The 12881-nt window shown below is 32.9% G+C and overlaps 1 protein-coding gene across 7 annotated transcripts in view; it reads left to right on the plus strand.

Annotated features, from left to right (window-relative positions):
* Unc-115a (actin binding LIM protein Uncoordinated 115a) overlaps positions 1–12881 on the plus strand; it is a 39570-nt gene that overhangs the window by 23698 nt on the left and 2991 nt on the right. For 2 of the 7 annotated variants that reach the window (XM_075296326.1, XM_075296311.1), the window contains exons 2-8: positions 4384–4694; positions 6327–6992; positions 7803–7859; positions 8063–8589; positions 8655–8828; positions 9453–9592; positions 12420–12526. In XM_075296326.1, coding sequence (XP_075152441.1) covers positions 4384–4694; positions 6327–6992; positions 7803–7859; positions 8063–8589; positions 8655–8828; positions 9453–9592; positions 12420–12526 — 1982 coding nt within the window. Of the gene's footprint in view, positions 1–4383; positions 4695–6326; positions 6993–7802; positions 7860–8062; positions 8590–8654; positions 8829–9452; positions 9593–9948; positions 10038–12419; positions 12527–12881 lie in introns of all 7 variants that reach the window. The other 5 variants (XM_075296347.1, XM_075296341.1, XM_075296317.1 and 2 more) reach the window with 4 other exon arrangements.

Consider the following 12881-nt stretch of genomic DNA (forward strand, 5'->3'; position numbering starts at 1 on the left):
TAAATTTAGCATATTTCAATCTTGAACATTTTTGGACACAACAAATTTGATCATTTCATTGAGTAAATAACAACTAATATATATTTTTGGACAATTCTATATTATTGCAATAAAGTACACCTTGCACATGTAAGCAAAATGATGTAGGTACCGTGGGTGTTAACTTCCGGCAGATTTTACTCTCGTTAATATTTCCAAGAAAATGCTTCTATTATTCGAGACTTTGGACTATTCGAAGTTCAGTTATTATTGAAATCTATTAATTAACCCTAGACAGTCATACTTCGTCAAAATGACGACGTGTAATTTTATTTTCGATCTAATATGCATTTTAGTCGATTGGGAAATGATAAATTTAAATTATACTATTTCAACAATTTTATGAATTTTTGTTTTATGCTTATTAAAAACAAATTGAATAAGAAAATAAACTCAATATTGGTTCTCATTTTTGTTCACGTTGCAAATTATAGCGTCTTGAAAAAAGCCGTAGTCAAAATGACCAAGGATAACGTTAGTGTACAAAAAATAAGGTTAACCTTCCAGGGTTAAACAAACAATTCAATTTAAATCCTCAGAAAAGAAAATATGTTTTTGGATTGTGGAAATCGGTTTATATGGAGAATGTACTGCAAAATTTTGTATACACGCTCACAAAAAATCGCTTCTGTAACATATACTCCCAAACATATTTTGCTTCAAGCTTATACATTTTTGGGTATTGCCCAAACATTTATATGTTTGATCTCTTCCAATATATAATATGTTTGAAAGCATATTGGTCTAAACAATATATGTTTGGGTAGTCTAAGTTCCAAACATTTTGTATTTTTGCATCCAAATTCAATAATGTTGTCTTCCAAAAAACAATATCTTATTATGTGAACATATAATATGTTTGGCAGCATTTTGCACCCAAAAATATTATATGCTTAAAAAAAATTCTCCCAAACAATATTGTGCTCAAAATTTTATTTATTTATGTATTTACAATCATAATGAATTATGAAAATAAACAGGTAATATAGGTGCTAACAACATGGGTTTTCGACCTGAATGCTCAAAATTTTGTTTCTACCCAATTGTATATTCCCCCACATCTTTCTCACTTCCACGAGATTTTTTAGTTCTTAGCACCTTTTTCTGTAATACAAACATTGTAGAAGAAATTATTCAATTGTATGGTTTTTTTTTATTTTAATTTTACCTTTTGCCGGACGGGGATTCGAACAGCGGACCACACAGTTTGTAAGGATCAAAGAAGTAGCTGATCAATGTCCCAAGGAAAAATAAAATGTTAATTTTGTAATAACAAGCAACAACCACCAACTTAATTCAATATCGCTCCCTGTTAAATAGCGCTCCAAGCTACTAAACACATATATGTTTATAGGCTATTTCTAAATTAATATATGTTTGCATCCAAGCATATTATATTTAAAAACATTTTATGTCCCAAACATAATATGTTCTAACATATTAACATATATGTCCCAAACATGTTATGCTAGTTTATGAACATTATATGCTTGCACTCAAAAATATTGTGTTTAAAAATTTGTATTCCAAACATATAATGTTTATAGCCGAACATACGAAAAACAGTCTTTTTCATCCGTGTACATATGGATATACAAATTTCAAAACAATCAGGTCCTATCCTCTTCACTCTCAAACCATAAATTATGGATATCTCCTCAATATTGTTGTACTATAGTTTGTATAAAAAGGGTATAATGTACCTTCCCCCCGTTGTAAAAAAAATACAAAAATTGTTATTCCATTCGGATTCGTGCTTTGTAGAATATACAATACCAACATACCTATATTGAAAATATGTTCGTGTATCTATGTCATTATAATCTTTACCAAATACCCATACATATCTACTTTCACACATGGATTTGCGTTTTTTGGAAGTATGTGTGTGTGAGCTTTTTAATTGCGACACAGAGTCGACAACAAATGACGGCAACACGATGATTATGATGATGTCACTTGTTAACTCAACTAAGAAAAACGAATAACAAAAAGAAAACAAAACGCAAAATAAAAAAAAATAAGTCATATGTAATACACCGTTGTTTTCACTCTCTTCTGTTTATGAATGCCATGATACAGCGTATTCTCGTTAGAATAGAATAGAGGTTTTACCAGTTTATCAGTATAGTGTTAACTACTATATTTTAGCTGACATATTTTGTATTAACATTTATTTTAAATTTGCTAGAATGTAAAACAAATTTAGTGGCACTCAATTTGAATTTCCTACCAAGACTTAAAATCGAGAATTTTAATAGTTGAATGACAGTTAAAGACTAAAAATAAGGAAATTAATGTCACACACCCTTCTGCATTTGAATACCAACAGAATGTATTTAGTGGCAGCAATAAGGCCGAGAAAATGTTGAAGACCACTAATACTCACCAAAATAAAGGTCAAACATATGAGGTCAATTAGTAAATGCTGTTGTCATGGCACCCAACCTTTTTTTACTATAGCTTTGGACTAGTGTGGAAATACACAAATACATTAACTAAATTTCTATGTTGCATTGTTTATGAACCCTTACATTATTCTCGTTCAAATTAATCAGTTCCCAATCCTAACCTAATGATTTTTGTTAATAAATTCTATCACAAAAGGATAAATATGAATTTAGTTGAGACTAATATTCAATTGAGTCCTTTTAATTACTGTACTAAAGTGCGTAATTTTCAAGTCTAAATTATTCAAGGCTACAACACACAAATACTTAACTATTTTAAATCCCTTACCCGAAATAATTATGTTGAAATATCTAAGATTAAACATGCCATCTTTGGATAATTAATCACTGATTTTCTCATTTTAAGTTTCTTCAAAGTTCATTTCATCTCAACAGCCCTCTTCAATCACTTCATTATTAGCCCTTGAAATAGAAATGTGTGTAATAGTCATAAAAGTAGGGAAATGAGTCTATTTTTCAAGATCATAATCAGCCAAATGGGAAAAGTCATTTGCATTTCATAATCACCCCGCATTTGAAGGGCAACTAAGCGTTTGTATAAATAAAAATCAATTCCCAAGCATTTGCTAAAAATAGAAATGTTAATTGTTTTAGGAGGACTTTTCCCCTATAGACCCTCAAATCCCTCCCAAATGTATTTGAATAAATAGAAATTAAACAGACTTCATATTTTGTTTACACCACCTTCATAAAGCGAGCAGCAATGATATACGTGTATATTTGAATAAATTAAAACAAATACAATAACAAAAATTTCGTTATTCTTAACACTCTTTACAAAAGAGAGCGGGAGATAAGGGGGACTCATCGATGGAAATATTAAGAGATTTGTGTACAGGGTAACATCAATCAATCTACCGGCAAATGAAGAATTGTCAAAGAGATCAATAAATTATCTCTACAAAATTCCTATATGAATGAATTTAGTTGGTCATTTCTTAATTTTGAATGAGTATGGATGCGAAACAATTAAATTAAATTCGATTTTTTACTATACTCATTCCCAAGAGAAATTCCAACACATGCATAGTTTTATACACATAATTAAATTTCGTTCACGAATGCAAACAAAACACGCATATACAAATTTGTGAGAAGCAACGTTAAGTAATTAGTTGAACTCTCCTAATTGAATAAGCAACAAATGTATAGAAAATACAAGTGCAAACGTATTTACATACGTACATGGTCAATTGCCGGTTATGTCAGACGGACGGACGGATCAATGTGGTTAGGCGGCATACGAGGAGCATTTAACGAGGATAGTTTGGTCAGTTTCGGCAAAATCTTTGTTTACATGGAGAACAACGAAAATTGTAAAGAAGGAATAGTTAAATTTCAATGTGTTACGGACCTAAAGAGTTAAATTGGCCCCAGAGGGTTCACATTAACTATTTTTGCAATATACATTTTTTACTTAGATTCCAGGCTAATAATATTTTATTAGGTATGATTAAGCTAAATGGAAGTCTTATTTAAGAAACATTTTTAATTAACACCGATCTTAAACCAAAAGCTTTTCTTGTTATAAAAAAATGAATTCCTTTGATTGTTGCATAGCTATTAACAAATATTATTGTACTCAAATTTTTGTTATGAAATTCTTGAAGTAAATCGCTGGGATATATGTATAAAACAATTATCTAGTTGGTAATTTTAACAATTATGAAGATTTGCTAGTGATGACTTCAACCACATGAGCTTGGATGATGAGCTAATCATTTGTTACTTGCAATGAGCGACTTCTGTACGCGTAGACATTATATATGTACTATATTGTTTTCCTCCAAAGTTTACATTGTGAATCTTTTTTTTTCTGCTATTTTGTTTAATTGTATGGCTAATGTGTTTGTCTTTCCTTTCTCCATTACAGGCAAACAAAAAATTTATTGCGCCAAATGCGATAAAAAATGCTCGGGAGAAGTTTTACGTGTGGCTGATAAGCATTTCCACAAGGCCTGCTTCCAATGCTGTCAATGCAAGAAGTCGCTGGCCTCCGGTGGATTTTTTACCAAAGATGGTGCTTACTATTGCATACCTGATTATCAACGTTTGTATGGCACAAAATGTGCTGCATGCCAGCAGTACGTCGAAGGAGAGGTGGTCTCAACGATGGGTAAAACCTATCACCAAAAGTGCTTCACATGTTCCAAATGTCAGAATCCATTTAAATCTGGCAGTAAGGTAAGCAAATATGTATATGAATTTCGAAAAATAAATTAAATTTGCACACACTAACTGTCAAACAAATATAGAGATGTAGCTAGCAGACACCAAGGCCAATATACAAGAAAACTAAACATACCATATACATATATGCGTTTGGATACCCAACGACACCCAAAAATATGATAGAATTATTTTAAAAGATTTCGATAAAGTTAGGGATGCTGAACTTTGAAGAAACAGGTCTTAGTCCAAAATGAATGCTAAGATACCACTTAGTCCTCTACACTAAAAGTACTGCTTACCCAGTATTATATATACCTCATCCTGTCCTGTCCCAAAATCTTTATTTGTCAAAAACTTCAAAATATGGATGTAAACGAAATATGGATTGAACAGGATAGTGCCACTTGTCATACTGCGGGACATTATTTCGAGAAATGGACCTTTGAATTGGCGCCAGCGTCACGGTTGCCACTCGTGCCAAAAATAATTTAGCAAAATTTGAAGAAAATTTTACCACAAATCTACGACATTAAAAAAAAAATTATAAATATATCCCAAATAAACCACCTCTATTGGTTAAGCTAATCTTGTAGTTTAGTCAACGCATGGTTTTAAGCTGAAATCATAATAACAATAATTATTGATGAATAAACCAACAATAACAAACAAAAATTTTATTTCTCTAGAAAATTTTGTCAAAATTGTATTTCTATAGAAAATTTTGTCAAAATTTAATTTCTATAGAGAATTGCAGTACATCTTAGTTGGAGAGAAATGTTTTGCAAAATCTACCAAAACATCAAAAATTCTAAAAATTCGACCATTTTTGGTTGAATCTTACCAACTGTGGCAACCGTGCTCCGTGTGGGTGTGGTTTGTGGGGATACCTGAAATCATTGGTTTTCGTGGATAAACCAACAACTATTGATCCTTTGGAAGCATATATATATTCAACGTGTCATTGCTGAAATGCGCCCTTAACTGCTTTTAAACGTGGTCGAAAATTAGACCTCCAGAATGACCTTTGTCGTGGTGTCTATATGCCCGAAATTATATTAATGCTAAATGACACGAAATTATCTACCAAAATATTTGGTAGGTAATCAGTAAGAAAAACATGTTTTTTTTGGTATTTTCTTTATTAACGAAAAAACATTTGTTTAGATTTTTTTTATATTATTCTTAAATCACAATATTAAATATTGGACATATAGTCGACTAACACCATATTTACTCATTTGTTGTTACATTAAATTTGTTTTGTCTTGATTACTTGGCAAACCCTTAAATAACGTCCCTCAAAGTATGACCTGCTTGGGAATTAGTTGGTTACAAAGAAGTTATCATTAATCAATCATATATTCTATTCGTGAGGTGAGAAGTGCCGCCAACCAGTGTGGAACTTATTTGTGTGCTAATTTCTTTTTCGCTACCGCAAAGGATTAAAATGTCTCGTTATCGTATTTATTTACGTCATTTTATTATTACTCATATTTTTATATGTATATTAAGTACATCGGTTTAGTTCAATTGCGAGACATTTTATCACAATACTTTCTTGTTGTTATCAGTGTGCAAATTTCTCCCTGTGTAACCATGTATAGATACAATGGAGATTCTAATTATATCAATTATTCTTTTCAGGTAACGAATACGGGAAAAGAGGTGCTTTGTGAATCATGTGTATCGGGTGCACCAACATCTCCTACGAGGCAAGTAGCTAGAGGCAAAGAAGGTACAATTTCTCCCACTCCAGTTGTGGAGTCGCCAACCAGAGCGACTGCCCATCAACAAATGACAAGCGGTGTTATTTCGGATAAAGCACACTTAAAAGAAGACTACGATCCTAATGATTGTGCCGGCTGTGGTGAAATGCTAAAGGAGGGGCAGGCATTGGTTGCTTTGGATCGACAGTGGCATGTCTGGTGTTTCCGTTGTAAATCGTGTAATGGTGTACTGAATGGTGAATATATGGGCAAGGACGGTGTTCCGTACTGTGAGAAATGCTATCAGAAATCCTTTGGTGTCAAGTGTGCCTACTGCAATCGCTTTATTAGTGGAAAAGTTTTGCAGGCAGGCGACAATCATCATTTCCATCCGACATGTGCGCGTTGCACCAAATGTGGCGATCCCTTCGGTGATGGTGAAGAAATGTACTTGCAGGGTAGTGCTATATGGCATCCACGTTGTGGTCCCGGACCAAATGAATCTGGTTTAATTTTGAATGGCTGCGGTGGTGTTGGAGTTTCAAATGGCAATTTTACAGACACCGAATGTGATCGTATGAGTTCGAGTGCTTTAAGTGATATGGTAAGATAATGCGTTGCCTTAAACTGTAATTTGGCAATTTCAGGTGTTTCGCACGTTATGACCAATGTTTGTGGGGAAAACTAAACCAAATTTATTACTATCAAATGGAAAAGAATCCGTTTGTAAGTTGTTGATTCTTTTGACTAAGCAACAATTGATTTGTACGAAATCTTTGCGAAATTATCCAGTTGTAATTATTCCTATAAAAATTTATATGCAACGTAAAAAGATACAAAAATACGGATTTGGAATCAAAGTCGAAATTGACTTTCGACTAATCATCTTTTCGAAATAGACTTCTCTGTTAACTTTCAAGGTTGACATAAATCGTATAATCTACTTCGATTGAAAATTCCCCCTTGAACCAGAGGTACAGAAGAAGTCTTCTTGAATACTATACCTGGAAATCTGGAAATAATTGGAAATACTTTCTCACAAATTATTGGTCAAACAACTTATTTTGCTCGTAGTAAACCAAAAGTAACAAAACATCACATCACTGCTGGCTGTAATGAAAAGAAGCACTTTTTGCTACTAACGTACCCTTTTCCCACTCCACAGAAATGATCTCGTCAACACCACCATATTAGCAGGGCATGGTGGCACGCCCAACCTTAAATGTTATTTCATCACCGTTTCATTTAGAAATGAATAATAATATCCTAGTTAAACTCATCACTCACTGTTCTTCAACTTGTATTAAAAACCAAAATGTGCATTTTTTCAAAATAATGATTTTTTTTATTTTTTGTTTCACACCATTTTTCTGAGCTTGCAAGATTTTCTTTTTTGTTTTTGTTTTGTTTACAGTACATAAGATCCCGAACGCCGAGTTTTAATGGTTCCGTATATTCCTCTAGCCGCAAGGTTTGTTTTAATTTTTCATTTAAATCTCTTTTTTAGTTTCCTTTTTGCTTTTGTTTGCATTGCTATCTATCACTCTCACTTACTAACGAGTTCAATTTAATTATAATGAAATTCACAGAAAAGTAGAGAGTACAAATATTTTCGACATCATGTGCCTCAAATGAAAATGGGATAAATGAATTGGTTTTGATTATTCATTACAGCACTACCGCACAGTGAGTCCCGGTTTGATTTTACGCGAATATGGTCGACATGGCGGTGAGGATATATCGAGGATTTACACATACAGCTATTTAACTGATGCACCGAACTACCTACGAAAACCCATAGATCCATATGACAAGACACCATTGTCACCGCATTTCCATAGACCATCGTCATATGCTACCAGTACTGCCGGCTCTGTGGCCGGAAGTAGGCCCCCTTCACGACCTGGTTCTCGCACACGTAGTGCTATGAAAGTTTTGGTCGATGCCATACGTTCCGAAACTCCACGACCAAAAAGTCCTGCCATGAACAATGAAGAGCCCATTGAACTATCACATTACCCGGCTGCTAAGAAACCTCCACCAGGCGAAAAACCTAAAATCGAACGTGATGATTTCCCTGCACCACCCTATCCGTACACGGATCCTGAGCGCAGACGCCGTTATAGTGATTCATATAAAGGAGTACCAGTATCTGACGATGAAGATGATACTGAGACCAACAATGGTGAAACAGAGGAGTCGTAAGTCTGCCTCTCAATCTTTGGCCCATTAAATCAGACTCATTATTTTATGATTTTAATTTCAGTCGTTTACAGCGCGAAGCCAATGAATTAGAAAAATTGAATTCAGGTATTGGCTCGGCGATTGCTAAAGATCTAAAAGAGACAGCTAAATACCGTAAATGGAAGCAACAAAATCTAGATCCAAGAAATGCATCACGTACAGCGTCCGCTAACAAAGAACCGCTAAATAAGTTAAGGTAGGCAATATTGAAGTTTTTAAATATGAATGTGACCCCAAATCCATGACACTTTTACCACTCGGATATCAACATTCAACCGAAAACTCTCTTCAAGGCATAGTTTTACACACAAAACATGTTTTTCTTGATGAAATAAACAAAAGTAATATAATCGAATTACAAAATAATAAAAATCGAAATCTCCACTCTCTCAAATTTAGTGAAACCTTGAAAAACAACACTACAATTCTTCAAGATTTCTTGTTTTCACATTATTTTTTAAAGAGAAGTCGAAGTTGAAAATGATATGGACATAATACCTATCTTCTTTTTGGGGAAAATTCTATTAATGAGAGCTACCCAGTTCTATGATCGTAATAAGGAACATCCTTCTTATAGCCAAGTTGCGAAACAGGGTTCCATATTTCAGCAATCGCGTGCTGCCTTCATCTTGGTAGCCGAATTTCTCATGTTTCTCATGAGTATACCATTCATTACATTAAAAAAAAAATTTAGAAATATAAAGCTAATAACATCGATTGGTATAAGAGACCACACGAAGCGCTTGATTCAAGTTTATCGAGATTTTGCAACAAGTGTTCTACAACTAATATTGATGTCTACAATAAAATATCTTTCCAGATACGAATCACCTATTGGTGCATCACCATCACGCAATTTAGATCATCAAAAGCCATTCTATGAGGATGAAATGTTCGATCGTTCAACGAGCTACAGAGGGTCGCTCGGAAAATCTTTGGGCAACGCACCTAGTTATAACGGTAAGTTTTAAGTTAAGAAATCACAGCAATATTTATAAAAAAGACGTTTTCTGTAAATCAAAAACCAAATGTTATGATTGTACAGGCCAAGCTCACACTCAAACACAGAGAGACTCCCCATAATAGAATTATGATGATGAAACATCTAACACTAGATCTCGAAGGGATTTGGGTTTTATATTTATTTATGTAAACATTTTTTGTTACTATTTTTTTCTCTTATTAATTTCCTTTTTAATTTATTTTGTGGCAATACAAAAAAAAATATCCTTTTGCATTTGGGGTGTTTGTTTCCGATTCTCGTTTAAATCTAAAAAAAATGAAATGAAAATTACAAAACCTTACGAACGACACAGCTATACATTCCTACCGATCACCACCAAAACCTGGATATGGATTTAAAACTTCAACCTTGCCGCCGTATATACGCAATGGCTATTCTTCAGTAAGTGTGAATCTCTTTTTTCTCCCAAAACGAATAAACCAAAAAGCACCCAACGTCGCTCGCTATATAATTCACGCTGTGAGGATCTCTATATCCAAACTCAGCTTTCATTCGTACAAACGCTGTGTTTAATCTCTAACTCTAATTAAAACTCTATTGTCGGTTGTTGGTATTGTTTTGTTGGCTATTACTACTACTACTACTACTACTGCAAACAATTGTTTGGAACTCTATTTTAAGTGTTTAACTTCATAACGCATCTTAAATTCATTATCACATGCATAAACACACACGCATCCAAAATAAAATAATTATGGAGCCCTATCGTTCATTGGAGCATTGTATGTATATCTACACACATCAGAAATGTAATGGACTTTTCAAAAAAGTGAAAAAAAAATGTTTGGTATGTGACGATCAGGTGATGGATTTTTTATAAAATCATCATTGTAGAGAATATAAGAAATTAACACGTTAAATGACACAGCCATAAAAAATATAAAAAGACAACTCAATCGAAATGCTCATCACAATACTCCCCATTTTACAATTTTGAAAAGGCAAAGTCTACTTCTCCGCGGCCGCCATTTTGTTTAAGATATTGAAGAGCCAGAATAAATCAAATTATGGACAATTCAGTTCATTTGTTGTAAATAGTCACCTCTTATGTATTTTGATCTGTTTAATTCGAAAAAAATGTTAAACTAATTTTTATGGAACAGTTTTTGAGATATCCCGATATTGTTATGTCGAGTTAGAAATATCTGATTATATCGTTATTGGTACTTAAATGAAATGTATTGAGATGGCAAACAAATAATTGGTTCAAAAAATATCGATGCAAAAAGGGCATATTTTCAAAAAAAAACAATCATGTGTTTTCCGCCGGAAAAGTACAAACCATTGAAAATTCGTCATCTCAATACCTTTCATTTAAGTACCAACAACGATATAATCCGATATTTCTAACTCGAGATATGATTTGCTTAGTGAAAAAAGAGCGAAAAACTAAACATAAAGGGATATCTAAAAAACTCTTCTACAAAAAAAAATTAAAAATTATTTTCGAATTCAGCAGATCAAAATACATAAGAAATGTCACATCTCATCAAATGTACACGAAAAAAAAATGTATTTTACTATACTAGTGTAATTAATAACCATTTCCGGGAACAGCAATCAAAAAAATAAATGTACATTATATTGCTGGAAATTTCCACTCTTTTCCGATTAGAATAAAGATTTCTTATTCAATATTCTATGTCTTGGATGAATAATGTCAGTTTTTTTGTGAGACTACAACATTTCAATACACAAAGATTTTATAAAATTACTTATTTACATTCCAAAAAAAATATTTACTGGAAATGTTATAAACTAAACTACTTTTGGTTGTATGCTATTAAAAACATCAAAATGTGAGAGCCTAATTAAAAACAACAGTCTTAGATTACACAAGTAAAAAATAAAAGGCAAATCAGTTTATGATTAAACCATTTCACTTTGAAGATATATTAAAATTGTTATGTTTTTTTCTTTTTTATCATAACTTATGACATCATAATTTTGTATTTCATTTGAATTTTTTCTTCTACTTTGTTCTTTATGCTGCCTCTAACTCTTTAATAATATAACAAACAATTTGGGATCAACTACATGGTCTTTGCGTGCCACACTAATTTACTATTACCAAAATGGGTCGGTCTGTCTATCTGTATCTACTTTATCCACCCCACCCTTTAATTCATCACCGTCATATCAACATTGTGTCATGTGTATTTTGGAACTACTAAACAAAATATCTTCAATGCGGTGTTCTTGGTGAATACAAATATTTTACTTTTTAATGTTTGTTGTGTTCACAAAATCATTACAAAAACAAAACAAAAAACTAATATTTTGTCACCTCTTTCCCTTCCGATTAAAAAAAAAAAACAAACAACTACACCAACTACAATTGTGAAACATAATTATCGTCGACACATGCACATATACATAATTCTTATAAAACAACAACTACATAATACAATTTACAATAAATAATAAACAAACTGCATCGTTGTGAAATGTTACTGTCACCGACTGACAATTGCATCAACGGCGGTCATATAATCGTACTCTCATCAACATCAACATATTTGTAAATGACACACTTATAAACTATATTTTGGAACAACATCATCATCATCATGATCATCTCAAACACCCATCCATTCATCATACACCCACTCACAATCATCTGTAAAACAATCATCACCGGAACTACTTAAACCATTTGAAAATGCATGCTCGTTGTTATCGTTATTGTTGTACTCGATGTGTGTGTGTTTGCCTGTGTTACCCCCCCAATTTGTGTGTTGGGTGTTGTTTATCACTGTTCAGTGGTGAGCTCACTTCGTCATGTCCCAAAACCTGGATACGGCTTAGCTCCACGTTCCCACACTTTCAGTTCTACCACATCGGCCGGCGCCATGATGCACGGCGTCACTGTAAGCGCTTTTATTTTCAATTTCATTCACTAGTTGTAGACTACATTCATTCATTTACACATACATAATTACCCCCTCCCCCACATATGATATACCACCTTAAGTTTGTGGCTGAGCTTTTATATTATATTTAACCATACAATATTCACACGTTATTTTTATTTTCTCATATGTAATTCAAACATAGTATCTACGTACTGTTATTGTTTTGTTATTTTTTATTTCATACAATATCTTCATGTTTTCTTTGTACAAGTTTTATTCGATACTACTTTTTGGATTAATTTGGTGGTTATAATGTGTTATATTTAATAAATGACAAGTGTCTGCAATCTGGCCAGGGGTGGGCAAAGTT

Source organism: Haematobia irritans, chromosome 1, assembly GCF_050003625.1.
Source record: "Haematobia irritans isolate KBUSLIRL chromosome 1, ASM5000362v1, whole genome shotgun sequence".
Lineage (NCBI taxonomy): Eukaryota > Metazoa > Arthropoda > Insecta > Diptera > Muscidae > Haematobia > Haematobia irritans.